The sequence below is a fragment of the Theropithecus gelada genome, chromosome X (genome assembly GCF_003255815.1).
Source record: "Theropithecus gelada isolate Dixy chromosome X, Tgel_1.0, whole genome shotgun sequence".
In the NCBI taxonomy this organism is placed as follows: domain Eukaryota; kingdom Metazoa; phylum Chordata; class Mammalia; order Primates; family Cercopithecidae; genus Theropithecus; species Theropithecus gelada.
Genome location: NC_037689.1, coordinates 127,623,745 through 127,644,047, shown reverse-complemented (window position 1 = coordinate 127,644,047; position 20,303 = coordinate 127,623,745). Strand labels below are relative to the sequence as shown.

The following is a 20,303-nucleotide window of genomic DNA, read 5'->3' as shown; positions in this document are numbered from 1 at the left end:
TGATCTGGAAAGAAGAGATGAGCAAGCCCAAAGGGAAGGGCTATAGCGGGTGACCTTGGGGGAGGGGACACACACAGGAGTTTCATGTTTAGACAAAGTGGGATTAGGTGAAAGTGATCACCTTTAATTTGATTAGTATGAGAATGTTTCCTGGGGGCAGACAGAAGGCCTGTGGGAGGGCGGGAGCTGCTGTGGATTGCAAGCCTTGGGGCGCTTAGGTTAGTGGCAGGAGGTGGGGGGACAGACCTTCCAAGCATAAATGGCCTTGGGAGGCTTCACAGACCAGTGGAGAATGGGTTGCAGACAGGGTCTGGTGGGGGTAGGGTGGTGGTGGGAGGAGTGAACCCAGGGCAAGGGCTGCAGGTTCCCAGGGGCCTCCTCCCAGTACTCAGCCTCTCACTCGTCCAAAGGGTAATTCAGACCTGACAGGTTGAGTTGAGCGACTTCTCCCGACTTTTTGCTGGGGTGGGTGGAAAGGTGTGGGGGTGAGGGTGGGGGTGGGGTGAAGGCACGGCCAGCCCTGTGGGCTAACGGAAAGGAAGTAGGAGAGGCTGGGTGTCTCCTGTGGGGGAGAGCGGTCATCAGGGAGGTCACCGTGGTCCCCCTCCCTTTCCTCCCCTTTGCCCCTCTCTGAAGTTCCTCATTTCTTTCCGGGCCAGAAGAAGGTTTGGCCACCCCGGCACTGCCAAGGGAGTGTCAAGGAGGTGGAGTGCAGTGTGTGGCTCCCGCTATGGTGCATGGCCCTAATTCTTCAGGCGCTCATGGTGAGGCCAGGCTGTTCGTGGACCCACCCACATGCACATCCACACACTCAGAACCGAGCCCAGGGGACGAAAGACGTGGCGCCTGGAAGTGGAGAAGCTCCAGTGATGGGGTGGAGGAGTAGAGCTGGCTGGCGAGGAGGGAGGTGGGAGGGCTGGGGCTGTGGGAGGCAGGCCTGGGTGTGACCACCCACAACACGCACATGAGGCGCCTGGGCACTGACAGCCCTGAGGAGTGGCGACAGGGGAAACAAATGCAGGCCCGGGCGCCATGTGACACCGTGAGCGCTGAGGGCACGTGGGGCAAGAGGAGGTGTGTTTGGGCTGCGGCAGACACAGAAGATTTCCTGGAAAAGGGGCCCGAGCCAGCCCCAGAGGATGGGGAAGGTTCCGCCTGCCCCTCCTCCAGCCGGGGCTCTCCTCGCCAGTTCCCAGGGTGACAGTTCAGTCTTGAAACTGAAAGCAAAGCTGAACCAAGAACACAAACCCACACACAGCACAGAGGCCACGCTCTCTGGCGGGTGGCAGCGGTGGTGGTGAGGGTGGGGAGTGCCGACGAAAACAGGGTGTGTGGCCCGCCTGTCCCCCGGTCTCCAGGCTCTCTGGAAGTTTGGCTCCATCTGAGAGTCCCATCCCTGAGAGCAGAGGCAGGCCACTGCTGGTCCTCACACAGCACAACCCCCACAGTGAGGCAGGCATGGGTGTGACCACCCCCACTTCTTCCTCCGTAGACGTGGCCCCTCAAAGCTAACTGACCCCCACTCCCAAGGTAAAATTAGGCTGACTTCACCTGGAGTCAGGCAGAGTCAGAAGAGCACTCTGTATACCCACAGACCCCCACTCAGCCCCTCACACGATTCTTCCCCCAAGCCAAGGGAGTTACAGGGATTCTCCATGCTGCCGCCTTGTCCATGAGGCCAGGCCGGGCGCCCTGACTCCCCCTATGGCCATGCCCTGGGGATTAGTCTTCAGGGTGGAGAGAGTGCAAAGTTCCTCCATCTGTCAGTTTCTCCAGGGGAAGGCGGGGAGGCAGGGAGGGAGGCTGTGTGTCTTTGGGACTAGCGTGAGATGCCTATGCTGGTGACCCAGACAGGCACCAACACTCAGCCACTTCCCGCTGGAGGCCATTCAGTTGACTTCCTCTCTCTCCTTCTTTCTTTCCCTGACCTCTTTCTTCTCTGTCGCTTTTCTTCTCTCCTCATCCTCCCCTTTCCACCACTCCTCTATTGGCAGTCTGCCTTAGCATGGCAGGGTCCCTCTGGTTCATAGGCAGTTCCGGCAACGGAGCTCAAGGAAGGTGACTTACTCACTGTCCCCATCTCTCCCTTCTCTCTAGGTCGCTCCTGTGGTTGGTCCAGCCCAGAATGCAGCCTTGAGCCTGGCTTAGGCCACCACCTATTCCAGCTCTCTCCACCCCCTATTTTACCGCAGCTCGGGGGGTAGGCTCTAGGCTCCAAAGTACCTGGGTAGTGTCTCTTCATCAAGAAAGCCCTACAGTTCTGGAGGGCTCTGATAATCCCATTGTCAGCTCTCTGAAAAGACAGCATGGCTATTACCCTACAGCCCAGTGACCTGATCTTTGAGTTCGCAAGCAACGGGATGGATGATGATATCCACCAGGTATGGCCCCAGAGAACAGAGCACAGTCAGCCCATGTGGACAATCAGATAGACACAGACAGCCAGGCAGACAGCCAGGGAGCCAGCCGGCTGCACAGCTAACCAATCAGCAAATATCCATCAAGCACCTACTATGCTCAGGGCACTGGGCCTGCGTGCCAGCCAGTCATTCATGAGGCTGGTCCGGAGTCACCGGGCAGTCATTTAGGGAGCTGGCTGCCCACATGCAATCATCGAGCCAGCCAAACAGCTGCTAAGTACATCAGCTGGGCTGTTGGTTAGTCAGCAACATGGACCGAACGCATAAGGGGTACACTGACCATCGAATGCATTTTTCGGCCACTTCTCTTCTCCCAAAGTGTCACAGTGAGAAAGCTGTGGAGACAGCCACATAGCAAGAATGAGCGCTGCCAGCTGAACTGTGGATGGGTGTCCAGGCCCTGACATTTTTAGAGTCATCTTTTTGGCCCCAGCCTGAGGATCCAGGGCAAGCTGGAAATGAGGTCTTTTGGTGGGAGGAAGTTGGAAAATAGGACAGATTCTGGCACTCACTCAGGTCCTCACTGCTCCATACCTTCCCTGCACTGGCACGTTTTCTGTGCATTTAGATGTACCCATTGAATGGTGTCCTGGCAGACTCATCACTGCCCTCCATTCTCCTCCTTCCACAAAATGGAGAGAGAAGAGGCATCCAGGCACAGTAGAAGGAATGGAAGATTAGGAGTCAGGAGCCCTGGGTTCTGATCCCAGTTTGGCCACAATGTCACCTGAGCAAGTCCTTTCCTTTACCCTATTTTATTTATTTTATTTTATTTTTTTTGAGACGAAGTCTCTCTGTTGCCCAGGCTGGAGTCCAGTGGCATGTTGTCGGCTCACTGCAACCTCTGCCTCCCAGGTTCAAGCCATTCTCCTCAGCCTCCCGAGTAGCTGGGATTATAGGCACCTGCCACCACCCCCGGCTAATTTTCGTGTATTTTTAGTAGAGACGGGATTTCACCATGTTGGCCAGACTGGTCTCCAACTCCTGGCCTCAAGTGATCTGCCCAGCTTGGCATCCAAAACTGCTAGGATTACAGGCGTGAGCCACCGCGCCTGGACCCCTACCCTATCTGACTGCTGTTTCCCCATCTTCACCAAGAGGCGATCCAGCTGGATTATCTCCAAAGGGCATTCCAGTCTAACTCAGATGCTCTCTATTCTAAATCTTGTGAGGATGGAAAACTGTCCAATCTCTAGCGGCCTACCAAAGCCTGCCCCCTAGTGGCCTTTGAGCACATTGGACATTCTGTCTACCTCCTTACCTAAAGCAGCTCTATTTTATTGAACATACGTGGTGTGCCTAGCCTTGTGGAGGGCATCAGACAAGGAGAAAGGAAGAAAAATCTACCATACATGAGTTCTCAATGCTACTTGTCATTTTTCATTTGTTTCTAGTCCACTCAGCAGTTGTTTCTTTTCTTCATGGAGGCTGTTTTTCACAGAAGCAGTTCTTACCTTCCAACCTATTCCTCCACCCTCAGTGGACAGCGTCTCCTCCAATCCACAGAGAAGTTCAAAGCCCAGGATGCCCTCAATTTCCCTCTCTTCTCTCTTTTTATCTGTAATATCTGTTCTTGTTTCCTTCCCACTGGCCCAGGAGAAAGAAATGTTACTTTTCCTTGCAAGGGTAACTCCCAACCTCTGTACTTGATCTGTTCTCTCCTGCATCCTTCAAGACCTCAAACCATCCATCACATCCTGTCTCTCGTATCTTTTACTTTTTATTTTTATTTTTTGAGATGGAGTTTCACTCTTGTCACCCAGGTTCCAGTACAGTAGCACGATCTCGGCTCACTGCCATTTCTGCCTCCTGGGTTCAAGCGATTCTTGTGCCTCCGCCTCTGGAGTAGCTGAGATTACAGGCGAGCATCACCACGCCCAGCTAATTTTTGTATTTTCAGTAGACACGGGGTTTCACCATGTTGGGCAGACTGGTCTCGAACTCCTGACCACAGGTGATCCACCTGTCTCGGACTCCCAAAGTGCTGGGATCACAGACGTGAGCCACCGCACCCGGCCTCCCGTATCTTTTAGATCTCTCAGATTTCTTTCCTCAACTTTGAACATCTTCAGATGTCCCCAACCCTAAAAGAAAAACTTCTCTCCCTTCTGCCCCCACCTTCAAAATAGCACCTTTTTACACCTTTTTAGTTCCTTTCTTCCCCCCAGGGTAGTCTCCACACTCTGTTTTTACTTTCTTACCTCCCTTTCACTCTTTTTCTTTCTTTCTTTCTTTTTTTTTTTTTTTTTTTGACAGGGTCTCACTCTGTCGCCCAGGATGGAGTGCAGTGGCTCATTGCAGCCTCAACCTCCCCAGGCTCAGGTGATCCTCCCACCTCAGCCTCCCAAGTAGCTGGGACAACAGGCGCATGCCACCGCACCTGGCTAATTTTGTGTATATGTGTGTGTGTATATATATCTCTCTACAGAGAGAGAGAGAGAGAGTTTTGCTCTCATTGCTCAGGCTGGAGTACAATGGCGAGATCTCGGCTCACTGCAATCTCCATCTCCTGGGTTTAAGCGATTCTCCTGCCTCAGCCTCCCAAGTAGCTGGGATTACAGGCGCACACCACCATGCCTGGCTAATTTTGTATTTTTAGTAGAGATGGGGTTTCACCATGTTGGTCAGGCTGGTCTCAAACTCCTGACCTCAAGTGATCCATCTGCCTTGGCCTCCCAAAGTGCTGGGATTACAGGTGTGAGCCACCATGCCCGGCCTAATTTTTGTATTTTTTGTAGAGATGGGGTCTCGCCATGTTGCCCAGGTTGATCTCAAACTCCTGAGCTCAAGCAATCCTTCTGCTTCAGGCTTCCCAAAGTGCTGGGATTACAACAGGTGTGAGCCGGCCAGGCGTGGTGGCTCACGCCTGTAATCCCAGCACTTCGGGAGGCCAAGGCAGGTGGATCACCTGAGTTCGGCAGTTCGAGACCAGCCTGACCAACATGGAGAACACCTGTCTCTACTAAAAATACAAAATTAGCCGGGCATGATGGCGCATGTCTGTAATCCCAGCTACTCAGGAGGCTGAGGCAGGAGAATCGCTTGAACCCGGTAAGTGGAGGTTGCAGTGAGCTGAGATTGAGCCATTGCACTCCACCCTGGGCAACAAGAGGCAAAACTCTGTCTCAAAAAAAAAAAAAAAAAAAAAAAGACAGAAAAAGAAAAAGAAAAAAAAGGAAAAGAAAAAGAAAAACAACAGGTGTGAGCTACCACACCCAGCCCCTTTCACGCCTCTTAGGAAACTACTTTTATTTTGAAATGTATGATAAATACAAAAAGGTGCATAAATCATATTTAGATATAGACATGTATTAAATGAATACCCAGGCCCTCACCACCCAAATTAAGAAATAAAACATTACCAGTCTCCTACAAGCCCCTGATACCTAACACTTAATGAGAGCTTAGTCTACGCCAGAACCTGCTCTGAGTGCTTTATGTGTATTGATCTGTTTAAACAATCCTAGGGGGTCAATCATGTGATCACTCTCATTTTATAAATGGGGAAACTGATACACAGAAAGGTTTGGTAACTTGCCCAAGGTCATAATGCTAGTGAGCAGCAGAGTTTGGTCTCAAGCCCAGGCACTCTGGCTCTAGATCAGCACAATCCAACAGAATTCTCTGGAATGAGGCCAGGCGCGGTGGCTCACGCCTGTAATCCCAGCACTTTGGGAGGCTGACGCAGGCGGATCACGAGGTCAGGAGTTTGAGACCATCCTGGGCAACATGGTGAAACCCCATCTCTACTAAAAATACAAAAATTAGCCAGGCGTGGTGGCGGGTGCCTGTAATCCCAGCTACTCAGGAGGCTGAGACAGGAGAATCGCTTGAGCCTGGGAGGTGGAGGTTGTGGTGAGCCGAGATCGTGCCATTGTACTCCAGCCTGGGTGAGAAGACCAAAACTCCATCTCAAAAAAAAAAAAAAAAAAGAAAAGAAAAGAAAAGAAATTCTCTGGAATGCTGGAAATGTTCTGTTTGTGCTGTCCATTATGGGGCCACTAGTCACATGTGGCTATATAGCACTTGAAATGTGGCTAGTGCAATTGAAGAAATGAATTCTTAAGCTCTCCAAAGTTTTTATTTACCTCTAAATTTAAATAGCCGCCCGTGGCTAGTGGATATCATCATGCACAGTGCAGCTCTAGACGCTAGGACCTTAATCACTATACCCAACTGCTTACCTCGGTCTGTCCTCACTGAGATCCACTGCGACTTGGCCTGGGACCCCAGCACTGCTCTCACACTGATCTAGCCAGGGTGACTGCCCACAGCCAAATCCAAAGGTCTTTTATCCATTTTTATTTCTCTGAATCCCTCAGGAACACTACACAGAGAGGACCATTCTCATTCTTTTTGCATGGAAAAAAAAAAAAAAAAAAAGAATTATCATCCACAAACAGTTCTTGAGACTAAACAACAACAACAAAAAGAATTATCAACACTCCCATGAAAGAAAATTTGGAAGATACAAAAAAAGTTGAAAGGGGGAAAAAATCATTCAAAACTCCATAATGAAAATAAAACCATGGCCAGGTGTGGTGGCTTATGTCTGTAATCTCAGCATTTTGGGAGACCAAGGCGGATGGGTTACCTGAGGTCAGGAGTTTGAGACCAGTCTGGCCTACATGGTGAAACCCTGTCTCCACTAAAATACAAAAATTAGCCAGGTATGGTGGCAGGCGCCTGTAATCCCAGCTACTTGGGAAGCTGAGGCAATAGAATTGCTTGAACCTGGGAGGTGGAGGTTGCAGTGAGCCAAGATCGTGCCACTGCACTCCAGCCTGGGTGACAGAGCCAGACTCTCGTCTCAAAAAAAAAAAAAAAAGAAAAGAAAAGAAAAGAAAAGAACTATGATTAACATCCTGGTACATTTGCTTCTATATAGAAGTTTTTTTCTTTTTTTAAATAGAGATAGGGTCTTGCTATGTTGCCCAGGCTCGTGTATGAACTCCTAGGCTCAAGCGATGCACCCGCCTAAGCCTCCTAAAGTGCTGACATTGCAGGCATGAGCCACCACATGCAGCCTCTATATGGAGTTTTTAAAAAAAAACACACACATGCAGTCATACTGCTTTTTAATTTCGCTTTGTTTAATTTCAGAACACTTATGTTCTCTAGGGGTTGAATTCTCATCTCAATTTTCTTATCTACTCCAAGGGACTGAGCGACCACCAGCTCCCTTTTGAACTCTTAGACACTTATTTTTGACTCCCTGATAGGCATCTCTATTTCAGTTGTCCCAAAGGTACCTCAAGCTCACCACATCCAGACATTGTAGTCCTTATCTTGGTCTACAGCCCGCTCTTCCTCCTCTTGGGCCCTCCCTTGGCATGAGCAGTATCTCCATGTCCCTGTTGAATAAAGCTGGAAATTGAACCCCTCTCCCCCATCCAGGCAGTGACTGAGTCCTGACATTTCTACTTCTATAATGCCTCTGTTCTGTCTTCATTCCCACTGCCACAGATGGAGCCCGAAGATGTCTGAGCCCCTAACTCTGGCTGTGAACTAGGTCCCCAACCCTGACTCTAGGCTGAATCCCTCTGTCCCCCGACTATAGGTTGAGCCCCTTGCCCTTGCCATCAACTAGTCTATTCCCAATGGCCTTAGAATGAATCTAATCCTCATAGACTGAGCCCTAACCTGGCCACGGATTAAACCACAACTACAACCAGTTAAAAATGCTTGCCTGGCCAGGCGCGGTGGCTCATGCCTGTAATCCCAGCACTTTGGGAGGCCGAGGCGGGCGGATCACGAGGTCAGGAGATGGAGACCATCCTGGCTAACACGGTGAAACCCCGTCTCTACTAAAAATACAAAAAATTAGCTGGGTGTGGTGGTGCGCGCCTGTAGTCCCAGCTCCTCGGGAGGCTGAGGCAGGAGAATGGTGTGAACCCAGAAGGCAGAGTTTGCAGAGAGCTGAGATTGCGCCATTGCACTCCAGCCTGGGCGACAGAGTGAGACTCCATCTGAAAAAAAAAAAAAAAGAGCTTGCCCTTGGCTGGGCGCAGTGGCTGTAATTACACGCCTGTAATCCCAGCACTTTGGGAGGCTGAGTTGGGTGGATCACCTGAGGTCAGGAATTCGAGACCAGCCTGGCCAACATGATGAAACCCTGTCTCTACAAAAACTACAAAAATTAGCCAGGCATGGTGGCACACGCCTGTAATCTCATCTACTTGGGAAGCTGAGGTAGGAGAATCGCTTGAACCCAAGGCGGAGGTTGCAGTGAGCTGAGATCATGCCACTGCACTCCAGCCTGGGCGACAGAGCGAGATTCTGTCTCAAAAAAAAAAAAAAAAAAAAAAACTTAAAGTGCTGGTGGTGCAGAGCTAACCCATCTCTGTTGATCAAGAACCCACTGAAAGCATCACCTAATGAGGCTGGACCCAGAGTGATGTCATCCTATACAAAGGACAGTCCCTGACGAACCCAAGAATAAGGACTTGCACAGAGGGCCAGATTCTGGTAGGGTGGGTTTGCTGGAAGAGCTGGGTGGGTCTTGAACCACATCCCTATCTTCTCCATAGCTGGAAGACCCCTCTGTGTTCCCAGCTGTGATCGTGGAGCAGGTACCCTACCCTGATTTACTGCATCTGTACTCGGGACTGGAGTTGGACGACCACAATGGCATCATAACAGACGGGACCTTGTGCATGACGCAGGATCAGATCCTGGAAGGCAGTTTTTTGCTGACAGGTCTGTTCCCTTCCTGGGCAGAGAAGGTGTGGTAGAAAAAGGGGTTGTGTCTTTAGGGAACAGCAGCCCACAATGGCTTCTAGTAACCCCGTGCAGAATGGGCAAGGCCACCAGCCAAAAAGTTGTGCTGCTTCACAGAGGAAGGAACCATCTTAGTAGATTCATGGTCTGTGGAAATGGGGTGGGACGATGAGGAGTGAAGACCAGCTGAGGGGGTGGAGAGTTAGGTCAGGAGGGGTGCTGGGCCCTTCCTGGCTGTCCCTCAGTACCTCTGGTCAGGGTCCCCTGCTTCTCCCTCACTTAGCACTCACTTCAGGGTCAGCCTGAAGGATGCTTTACCACCATCCTTTCTTTGGGCTGGCCCTGATTATAGCTGTACCCCCTGCCTTGTGCCCTGAGGGAACTTTTCTTCTCTCCTCCCACCATGGAACCGGACCAGATGACAATGAGGCCACCTCGCACACCATGTCAACCACAGAAGTCTTGCTCAATATGGAGTCTCCCAGCGATATCCTGGATGAGAAGCAAATCTGTAAGTTTGAACCCCAGTGCCTGAACTCAAGGCAACAAAATAATTCCATTTAAAAATATGAAATCCGTGTATTGGTTTCTCAGGCATGTGTGCACACAGGTATACATGCACCACACCCACCGATATACATACGACTTTTATCTTTTTGTATTTTGCTGACGGGTTTATTTCAATTAGCACGATGTCCTCAAAGTCCATCCATGTTGTAGCATGTGTCAGAATTTCTTTCCATTTTCAGGCCAGGCACAGTGGCTCACGCCTGTAATCCCAGCACTTTGGGAGGCTGAGGCGGGTAGATCACCTGAGGTCAGGAGTTCGAGACCAGCCTGACCAACACTGTGAAACCCCATCTCTACTAAAAATATAAAAACTTGCTGGGCATGGTGGTGCAAGCCTGTAATCCTAGCTACTCAGGAGGCTGAGGCAGGAGAATCACTTGAACCCAGGAGGCAGAGGTTACAGTGAGCTGAGATCACGCCATTGCACTCCAGCCTGGGTGACAAGAGTGAAACTCCATCTCAAAAAAAATTTTTTTTTTCCATTTTCAGGCTGAATAATATTGGCCAGGGTGCCTTTCTCAGGCCCCTCTGCTCTTTTGCTTAGCTCCCAGGAAGACTGAGAGATGCAGCATGTGGCTCTTTTAGAAATAAGTGATCCGGGCCGGGTGCGGTGGCTTACACCTGTAATCCCAGCACTTTGGGAGGCTGAGGTGGGCAGAATATGAAGTCAGGAGTTCGAGACCGGCCTGGCCAACATGGCAAAACCCCATCTCTACTAAAAATACAAAAATTAGCCCGGCGTGGTGGCACATGTCTGTAATCCCAGCTACTTAGGAGACTGAGGCAGGAGAACCCGGGAGGCAGAGGTTGCAGTAAGCCAAGATCGCACTATTGCACTCCAGCCTGGGCAACAAGAGCAAGACTCTGTCTAAATAAATAAATAAATAAAATAAGTGATCCCTGCCCATCCTACCAAGATCCTAACTCCCCAGAGGGCCCCCAAAGCAGGCTCTTCTCAATGCCCCCTCAGGCAGATACACAAGAGGGTCCCCCCAGATTGCCTTCTCCCAAGGGGTGTTATGGTACAGTGAGGGAAAGCAAACCATAAAGCTGAAATATGAGATATTACTAGTCCTGACTCTCACCAGTATTCATCCAGGATCCAACAATCGGTGCCTATTTGTACTGGGCACAAACTTACTGTGTGATCTTGGGTACATGACTTCCCCTCTCTGGGTCTGTCTCAGTTTCCTCATCAGGAAAACACAGGAATGGGGCTACACGATCTCTAAGGCCCCTTTGAGTCGTAAAATGAGCCAAGGACTAAATTAAGGTGGCCCTTTACCTGGGGTGCCGCCTAGATCTTCCCCACCACCAGCAGTGGGCTATAAATGCGGCAGCGGTGATTGGGGCCAGCTCGTGCCCACAGCTCTGCAGATGTTTCCTCTCCTCGTGGTACAAGCCACATGAAGCATTTTCAGGTGTATCCTGTGTCTGGGGTTCGGGGGAAGAGCCCCCCTGCCCTCCCTTGGAACCTACCCATCTCTCCAGCTCTGGGAGACCCCGCTCCAGCCCTGCCCTGGGCCCTGCCCACCTCAGGCCTTTCTCCTTGCAGTCAATACCTCCGAAATGCTTCCAGACTCAGACCCTGCACCAGCCGTCACTCTGCCCAACTACCTGTTTCCTGCCTCTGAGCCCGATGCCCTGAACAGGGCAGGTGACACTAGTGACCAGGAGGGCCATTCTCTGGAGGAGAAGGCCTCCAGAGAGGAAAGTGCCAAGAAGACTGGGAAATCAAAGAAGAGAAGTAAGTGGGGAAGAGTGAGTGTATGTGTGTCTCCGAGGGGATGGGCGGAGCGTAGGGGGCGGTCAGGGCTTATGGATGTGTTATGAGGCCAGCTCTCTGGCGTGACACGGATGGACCAAAAGGCCTCCCTTCTGTAAAACCTGGCCTCATCCATTAGTCTGCCAGTAGCCTGACATTTCCCATGCTGCCCCTGTCTGCCCTGGATCTGCATAAACTCTTTCAGAAACATTAATGATCTTGATAGGTTGAATCCTAGGCTCGGCGTTTGGACACCAGGCTCGGACCCCTGGCCAGTCCCCGGACCTCTGGGGCCTCAGCCTATAAAAGACTAGTCATGCCGGGTGCTTATCTCCCTCTGCAGAGCTTATAAAGCCGAGGCCATATATGAGAGAGGACTTTGGGCTTTCCCAAGCCCCGGTGTTATTGATTTACTCAGGCGATGGCTGCTTGATACTGCCTTGTCAGCATGGCAACCAAACCTCAGCACCGCACTTACCTGCACAACAGTGGTGCCTTCAGGCTGCCTTTCCATATCAGAAGTTAGGCTAGGCAGATTCTGTTCTCACAAAGGTGACTTATTTGCAAGCACTCGGTTTCTCCACATTGTAGCCATGTTGCAGTGCTACCCTGGGGGCCTGAAAATGAGGGTGCAGAGGCCTGAGGGCCGTGGCTGTGGAGAGCAATCTGGGGCCTCCAGCCCCAGTGACCTGCCTCCTCCTTGTTGGCCTTGTCACAGCCAACTCGGCCAGCTCCCAGGCCCTCTCTCGGAAGCTGCTCCTCATCCTACTCACCTTTCCCTCACAGTCCGGAAGACCAAGGGCAACCGAAGTACCTCACCTGTCACTGACCCCAGCATCCCCATTAGGAAGAAATCAAAGGATGGCAAAGGTACGGACAGCTGGGACTCAGGTGAGGTGGGGAGGGAGCCCCTTCCCTGCTGCCAGGGTGCCCCAGCTGCCCAGGCTGCCCCTCATGGCCTGCCCCTCTGCAGGCAGCACCATCTATCTGTGGGAGTTCCTCCTGGCGCTTCTGCAAGACAGAAACACCTGTCCCAAGTACATCAAGTGGACCCAGCGAGAGAAAGGCATCTTCAAACTGGTGGACTCCAAAGCTGTGTCCAAGCTGTGGGGGAAGCAGAAAAACAAGCCTGACATGAACTATGAGACAATGGGGCGGGCGCTAAGGTAGGAGCTGTTGGGACACAGAACCCCTGCCCTGGGGATCACCAGCCCTTCCTTAAGTCCAAGGAGTCCTCCTCGCTTTTGTGGAGACCTGATTGATCATAAGGAAACGAGTCTCGTAACTTTCCTCTTAGCTTGCTCCTATGTCCATTCCCCAGGCCCCCTCTGGGAGGAAGAGCCCCCGGTCCTCTTGTATCTCTGACCTGGCCTTTTTTTTTTGTATTTTCTTTTTTCTTTTTTTCTTTTTCTTTTCTTTCTTTTTTCTTTTTTTTTTTTCTGAGACGGAGTCTTGCTCTGTCACCCAGGCTTGAATGCAGTGGCGCGATCTCGGCTCACTGCAACCTCCACTGCCTGGGTTCAAGCGATTCTCATGCCTCAGCCTCCTGAGTAGCTGGGATTACAGGCGGATGTCACCACGCTCAGCTAATTTTTTGTATTTTCTTTTTTTTTTTTTTCTTTTCTTTTCTTTCTTTTTTTTTTTTCTGAGACAGAGTCTCGCTCTGTCGCCCAGGCTGGAGTGCAGTGGCACAATCTTGGCTCAATGCAAGCTCTGCCTCCCAGGTTCACGCCATTCTCCTGCATCAGCCTTGCAGGTAGCTGGGACTACAGGCGCCTGCCACCACGCCTGGCTAATTCTTTTGTAATTTTAGTAGAATCGGGGTTTCACCGTGTTAGCCAGGATGGTCTCGATCTCTCGACCTCATGATCTGCCTGCCTCGGCCTCCCAAAGTGCTGGGATTACAGGCATGAGTCACCGCACTTGGCCTAATTTTTTGTATTTTTAATAGAGATGGGGTTTCGCCATGTTGGCCAGGCTGGTCTTGAACTTCTGGCCTCAAGTGATCTGCCCACCTTGGCCTCCCAAAGTGTTGGGATTAGGGGCCTGGCCTCCTTTTCGCTTTTTATAATGGAAGAGCAGTTCAGCATCCCTCTTCCCCAAGAAGGGCTTTCTTCACATCTGCAAGCCAGAGCCCCAGGGAGGTGGACTTGAGTTGTCCTAGAGGTGGTCTCTCAGGCTGGGGGATTGCTGTCCCCGCCATCCATCCCCTCACTCTCAGTTCCCTCCTTCAGTCATTCCCTGTCCTCTACCCCAAAGCAGGGGGTTGGAGGGGGCGGCATCTGAAAACCTTTCTGTGATCCTTTGAGTCCTCGGGGAAATCTCAGGAATGTCATAAAAGCCTTCCAAGTCCAGGTGTTGACATATCCTTTCCCTTGCCCTTGGGCCCTCAGCTGGCTCCCCAGCCAGCCTCACTCAGCCTCATGCTTGCCTAGCCCTGGGAGAGGAGCGCTGGGGAGATGGAGGTAGAAGGTCTCCCACCCAGCTCCCGGCTAACTCCCAACTCCCCTCCCCTCCCCTCTTCCTCTAGATACTACTACCAAAGAGGTATCCTGGCCAAAGTGGAAGGGCAGAGGCTGGTGTACCAGTTTAAGGAGATGCCCAAGGACCTGGTGGTCATTGAAGATGAGGACGAGAGCAGCGAAGCCACAGCAGCCCCTCCTCAGGCCTCCACGGCCTCTGTGGCCTCCGCCAGTACCACCCGGCGAACCAGCTCCAGGGTCTCATCCAGATCTGCCCCCCAGGTCAAGGGCAGCTCTTCTTGGGAGAAGCCAAAAATTCAGCATGTCGGTCTCCAGCCATCTGCGAGTCTGGAATTGGGACTGTCGCTAGACGAGGAGATCCCCACTACCTCCACCATGCTTGTCTCTCCAGCAGAGGGCCAGGTCAAGCTCACCAAAGCTGTGAGGTAAAGACACCCAGGTTGCATGAGTCTTCACATAGTACATCACTTTGGGGTTCAGTTTTCTTTTTTCTTTTTTTTTTTTGAGATGGAGTCTCGCTCTGTCACCCAGGCTGGAGTGCAGTGGCATGATGTCTGCTCACTGCAACCTCCGCCTCTCGGGTTCAAGTGATTCTCCTGCTTCAGCCTCCCGAGTAGCTGGGATTACAGGTACCCACCACCACACCCAGCGAATTTTTGTATTTTTAGTAAAGACGGGGTTTCACCATGTTGACCAGGCTGGTCTCAAACTCCTGACCTCAAGTGATCCGCCCGCCTTGGCCTCCTAAAGTGCTGGGATTACAGGTGTGAGCCACTGCACCCGGCAGGGCTCAGTTTTCAACTTCTTGCCAAGCTCTGCTCTGTCTCCAGGCTCATGGGATCCTCCCAGAGCCATGGAGAAGCCAGTAGGGCACTTGTTGGTCAAGAGAGGGAAAGTCACTTGCCTGAGGTCACATATCCGGGGGCTTACACAAGAGCGGCTCCCCAGGGAGCCACCAGGGCCTCCGTGTCCTGGCCCACCCTCCTAAACCTCCTCTATTCTAGAAAAGAAGCAACAGAGAATGTTCTAGAGCCGCCTGCTGTGAACCCCTTGGGACCTCCAGGCGTACCCGGCAAGCTCTCACTACTTCTCATCCCCACTAAGGGGCCTCCGATTTTCCCTGAGAAGGTTGGACTTGTTGGGTTATGTGTATGGACCTCCCACTAAGTTGGCGCGGGTCAGTGAGACACCCTTTCGAGGAGGGCAGGCAGAAGAGTGGAATGGTGAGGAAGATGAGCTCTGGGGTCACAAGGCCTGCTGTGTAGTGCTTACTCACCTATGTACACTCGCTGTGTAAGCACTAGAGCAGGGACTCACATCGAGGCCTTGTGAGACCCCAGCATCCCCACTTGGAAGAAATCAAAGGATAACAAAGGTATGGCTGGTCTTGGAGCAAGTTATTAATACATAACCTCTCTGTGCCTCACTTTCCCCAATCTATAAAATCAGATTGTTCTTATTCCACTTGTGGGCTGTTTTCAGGATTGAGTGAAATGCCACATGTCAATCACTTAGAATGATCCCTGACCTATAAACCTATATACTAAGTACTTAATAAATGTGAACTACAGCTGGGCACGGTGGCTCACGCCTGTAATCCCAGCACTTTGGGAGGCCGAGGCAGGTGGATCACCTGAGGTCAGGAGTTCAAGACCAGCCTGGCCAACATGGTGAAACTCCGTCTCTACTAAAAATACAAAATTAGCTGGGTGTGGTGGTGCTTGCCTATAATCCCAGCTACTTGGGAGGCTGAGGCAGGAGAATCGCTTGAACCTGGGAGTCAGAAGTTGCAGTGAGCCAAGATTGTGCTACTGCACTCCAGCCTGAGTGACAGAGCGAGACTCCGTCTCAAAAAAATAAAAATAAATAAATACATGTAAATAAAAATTAGCTGGGCATGGTGGCACACACCTGTAGTCCCAGCTACTTGGGAGGCTGAGTCGGGAGGATTGCTTGAACCCAGGGCTTCAAGGCTGCAGTGAGTAATAATCGTGTCACTGCACTCCAGCCCGGGCAGCAGAGTGAGACCCTGTCTCCAGAAAAAGAAAAAAAAGCAACAAAACAGCAAAGAAATCGACAAACACCTTCAGCTCCATTCCTCTCTGCCCCCCTTCCTAACCAGCTGGGGGACACCTCCTGCCTTAACCAACTCTGTTCTCTGTTTCTTCTCAGTGCGACTTCGGTGCCCAGCAACATCCACCTAGGAGTGGCCCCCGTGGGGTCGGGCTCGGCCCTGACCCTGCAGACGATCCCGCTGACCACGGTGCTGACCAATGGGCCTCCTGCCAATACTACTGCTCCCACTCAGCTCGTTCTCCAGAGTGTTCCAGCGGCCTCTACTTTCAAGGACACCTTCACTTTGCAGGCCTCTTTCCCCCTGAACGCCAGTTTCCAAGACAGCCAGGTGGCAGCCCCAGGGGCTCCACTGATTCTCAGTGGCCTCCCCCAACTTCTGGCTGGGGCCAACCGTCCGACCAACCCAGCGCCACCCACGGTCACAGGGGCTGGACCAGCAGGGCCCAGCTCTCAGCCCCCTGGGACTGTCATTGCTGCCTTCATCAGGACTTCTGGCACTACAGCAGCCCCTGGGGTCAAGGAGGGGCCACTGAGGCCCTCCTCCTATGTTCAGGGTATGGTGACGGGGGCCCCCATGGAGGGGCTGCTGGTTCCTGAAGAGACCCTGAGGGAGCTCCTGAGAGATCAGGCTCATCTTCAGCCACTTCCAACCCAAGTGGTTTCCAGGGGTTCCCACAATCCGAGCCTTCTGGGCAACCAGACTTTGTCTCCTCCCAGCCGCCCCACTGTTGGGCTGACCCCGGTGGCTGAACTTGAGCTCTCCTCAGGCCCAGGGTCCCTGTTGATGGCTGAGCCTAGTGTGACCACATCTGGGAGCCTTCTGACAAGATCCCCCACCCCAGCCCCCTTTTCCCCATTCAACCCTACTTCCCTCATTAAGATGGAGCCCCATGACATATAAGCAAAGGGGTCAGGGCAAGTGTGACCCACCAGGCAAAATTGAGCAGCATTTTCATAGGGACCGACTTCAGTAGCACACCTGCCCCTGCATTTCAGTGGGATGTCAACACACTTGACCCCCAGTTCCCCAGCTCTGCCTGGTGTCACTGTGGCCAAACAGTGCCCAGCTTAAGCATCCCTGGCATCAGACTATGGCCTTCAAGAGCACTAGGGGATATGCTTTTGCCAGCATAATGGGCTGACTTGGTGATGGAGGGAAAAACCCTTGGGCCAGGCAGAAGTTTGTGGCCAGGGTCTGTGCAGCAGTTTCGTGAGAAGAGCGCTTCTACTTGGCTCTATCTCACTGGCTGCATTCCCTACACAGGGAATTTACTACCCCGTATGTGACTATCCCTGTATGTACTTGTGTGTACTTGTTGGTCTGTATCTTAGTTTCTTTGGGGAGGACAGGGCTGTAGCTGTGAGGTCTTGTCTCCAAAGGTGTGTGTATGTCTCCGTGGATCAGCCACAGGGATAGGGATTTTGTTTTTAAGGGAAAGCATTCTCTAATTCCCTTTGTTCATGCCAAGATTCAGTTGCTCTGAGACTATGGGGTACAAGTTTGATCCCCCGAATCTGGAGATGTTGTAGAGCTGGAACGAGTGCAGAGTAGGAACGCTTTGATGCGCATGCACATTGGGGAAGATGCGCTCCTCAGGGACACGAAGGCCGAGTAGGATAAAACCACGATGGGAGGGAAGGGAAGTCAGCTCTGGGAGCAGCACTCACTGGCTGGACCAAGGTACTCTTCCTAGAGTTTGCCGAGTTAGCAACCACAGTCACCATGCGGTCAGGCTGGAATCGTGGGCCACCCCAGAGTGCTTTGCTGAAGGATTAGACAGGGGTGAAGTGCCCTCCAGCCTCAGAGCTAGCCACAAAGCCCCCAGTCAGAGCTGAATTCATTGAATATTTGTGCCTCGGGCTTGGGCTGTTTGTGTGATACCAGCCCCCCGCCAGACAATAGCCTTTGCTGACACCCCAGCCTACTTCCCCGATCCTGGGCTCCCTCTTGATTACTTTTTGACATTTTCCAGCTGTCAGGCGTCACTGGGGCTAGTCCAGCAGCGACCTATATGGGGCCCACCCCCATTCCTGCTCAAGCATGGGTACCTACCACATGGTTTCTGCTGCTCAGCCTGCCTGCAACTCACCTCAAAGGCGAACCAGCCTGCCTCCATGATGACTGCAGCAGACCTCCTCGGGTGGACCGATGCCCCTCATCTCCCACTTTCACACCTAACCCTGACTCCTTCACCAAGAAGATGGGAGTCGGCAGCCGGGAGTTCCCATGGCACCTCTCTCTCTTCGTGGCTCCCTGCTTCCCCCTTCCCTCTTTCCAAGGAAGGGTCAACCTATTCTCTCTCAAAGCCAACCCCTAGGCCAATGGCCTGGATCTCCTCCCCTCTCCCTTCTTTAAACGAGCTTGCTTCCCTCTTGCCAAGTTTGGGGCAAGGCTAAGAAATTTCAGCCACAGAAACAACTCTATTATCTGGTGACTTTGGGTAATGTGAATCAGTGCCTGAGGACCTTTGCTGTGTCCTTGGTACAAAACCATCCACTTGACCTAACTACCTCCCCTGGCCGCGCTCTTGCTCTTCTCTTCTTCGCCAAGCCAATTATCACCCTCTCCCACTCTCTTCTTCTCCCTGCCCCCTGGAGGGCACTGCGTTTAGTTGTGCAAATGTATTTTCTATGCGTGTTTCCAGCAGTTGGCATTAAAGTGCCTTTTTCTAATAAAATCAGTTTATGATGAGTTTCCTGATGGTTGAAAGTGAGCATCTTGATAAAGGGTCACCATTAAAAAATTTTGCACAAAGGTGCTGCATGGGTTGGGGTAGCCCCGTCCCCACCTGAAATCTGGTTTCTGCCACCCCTACTCCAACTCCATGGAAACTCATTGCTGGAAGGTCATCAGTGACCTCGTGGTGAAATCAAATGTCTTCTTCACAGTCCTCGACCCTCGTAAGCACACACTAGCTGGGCTCTCCTGCGTCCCCCATCACCCTTTCTGGGGCTGGTTCTTCACCTACCACTTCCAATGTGGCTGTTCTTCAAGAATCTCATCCATTTGGGGCTCATTGTGGCTCCTCGGAGATGGGTCTTAAATCTAGAGCTCCAGTCCCACCCTTTCTCCTAAGCTCCTGGCTCACGTTTCCAGCGATCTGCTGGACATTTCCACATGGATACTTGTCAGCCCCTTAAAGATAGCCCCTCTATTGAGTCAGAGTCTTGCTCTGTCGGCTGGAGTGCAGTAGCATGATCTCGGTTCACTGCAACCTCTGCCTCCCAAGCTCAAGCGATTCTCCTGCCTCAGCCTCCTGAGTAGCTGGGAGTACAGGCACACACCACCATGCCCGGCTAATTTTCGTATTTTTAGTACAGCCAGGATTTCACCATTTTGGCCAGGCTGGTCTCCAACTCCTGGCCTCAAGTGATCCACCCACCTTGGCCTCCCAAAGTGCTGGGATTACAGGCGTGAGCAACCACGGCTGGCCAACAATGGATTTTTAAAATTATTTCCACACTCACAAAAAACCTTTCCAAGATGATGGGTTGATGGGTGCAGCAAACCACCATGGCACATGTATATCTATGTAACAAACCGGCACATTCTGCACATGTATCCCAGAACTTAAAGTATAATAATAATAATAATAAATCAAGCAAACAAAAAGGCCATCATGACTTGCCTATTTCTGTTAATGGTGCCACCGTTTTCCTGACCTCTTAAGTTTGAAATTTCAGAGCCATCTGATCGTTCCCTTCAATTCACCCCCATTCCCCTCTCCCATCTCCTGAAGTCCAGCGTGTGGTTTGCAATGTCTGTAAAACCTCGCCTTTATTCCACATTCCCAGAAGCCTCCACCCTAGCTCAAACTACACACAGAGGCTCCCGGTGTGATGTCTCAACCCCTCCCATTTGCCCTTTGATAAAATGCCCTCAGTGACGACTCCTGGCCTATAGGTAGGGGTGATACTCAAAACACTTCATCTCTAATCCTTTCTATACTTAATCCTTTCATTGCTGAAGCCAGTCCAGGGGTCCTGGAGTAGGGATGGGGGAGCACTTGGGCTCAGGGCAGTAGCTCCGGAAGTATTTTAAGCTTAGCATCAGCCCTGTCTTCAGGACAAAGCTCCAACTCCTTGGCCTGCCATCAAGACCCTTCACCTTTGGGTCCTAACTGACTTCCCCAGTCAACTCACCCTGCTCCTTCTGCCACCACTCATACCCCAAGGCACTGCTCCAGTCAAACTGATGGATTTGCTGGCCTGTGAACATGCCTCTGTTTACAATTTCCAAACTCTGTGCTTTTGCTCTTATTATCTACT

The 20,303-nt window shown here is 51.7% G+C and overlaps 1 protein-coding gene across 3 annotated transcripts in view; it reads left to right on the top strand.

Annotated features, from left to right (window-relative positions):
• The window catches only part of ELF4 (E74 like ETS transcription factor 4), a 46,240-nt gene extending 27,505 nt beyond the window's left edge, over positions 1–18,735 (top strand). For 2 of the 3 annotated variants that reach the window (XM_025371905.1, XM_025371904.1), the window contains exons 2-9: positions 2,098–2,381; positions 8,951–9,119; positions 9,559–9,651; positions 11,266–11,457; positions 12,262–12,345; positions 12,449–12,641; positions 14,006–14,383; positions 16,131–18,735. In XM_025371905.1, coding sequence (XP_025227690.1) covers positions 2,307–2,381; positions 8,951–9,119; positions 9,559–9,651; positions 11,266–11,457; positions 12,262–12,345; positions 12,449–12,641; positions 14,006–14,383; positions 16,131–16,935 — 1,989 coding nt within the window. In that variant the 5' untranslated portion in view covers positions 2,098–2,306 and the 3' untranslated portion in view covers positions 16,936–18,735. Of the gene's footprint in view, positions 1–1,590; positions 2,382–8,950; positions 9,120–9,558; positions 9,652–11,265; positions 11,458–12,261; positions 12,346–12,448; positions 12,642–14,005; positions 14,384–16,130 lie in introns of those variants that run through there. The other variant, XM_025371906.1, reaches the window with a different exon arrangement.
• The last annotated feature ends 1,568 nt before the right edge of the window (positions 18,736–20,303 follow it).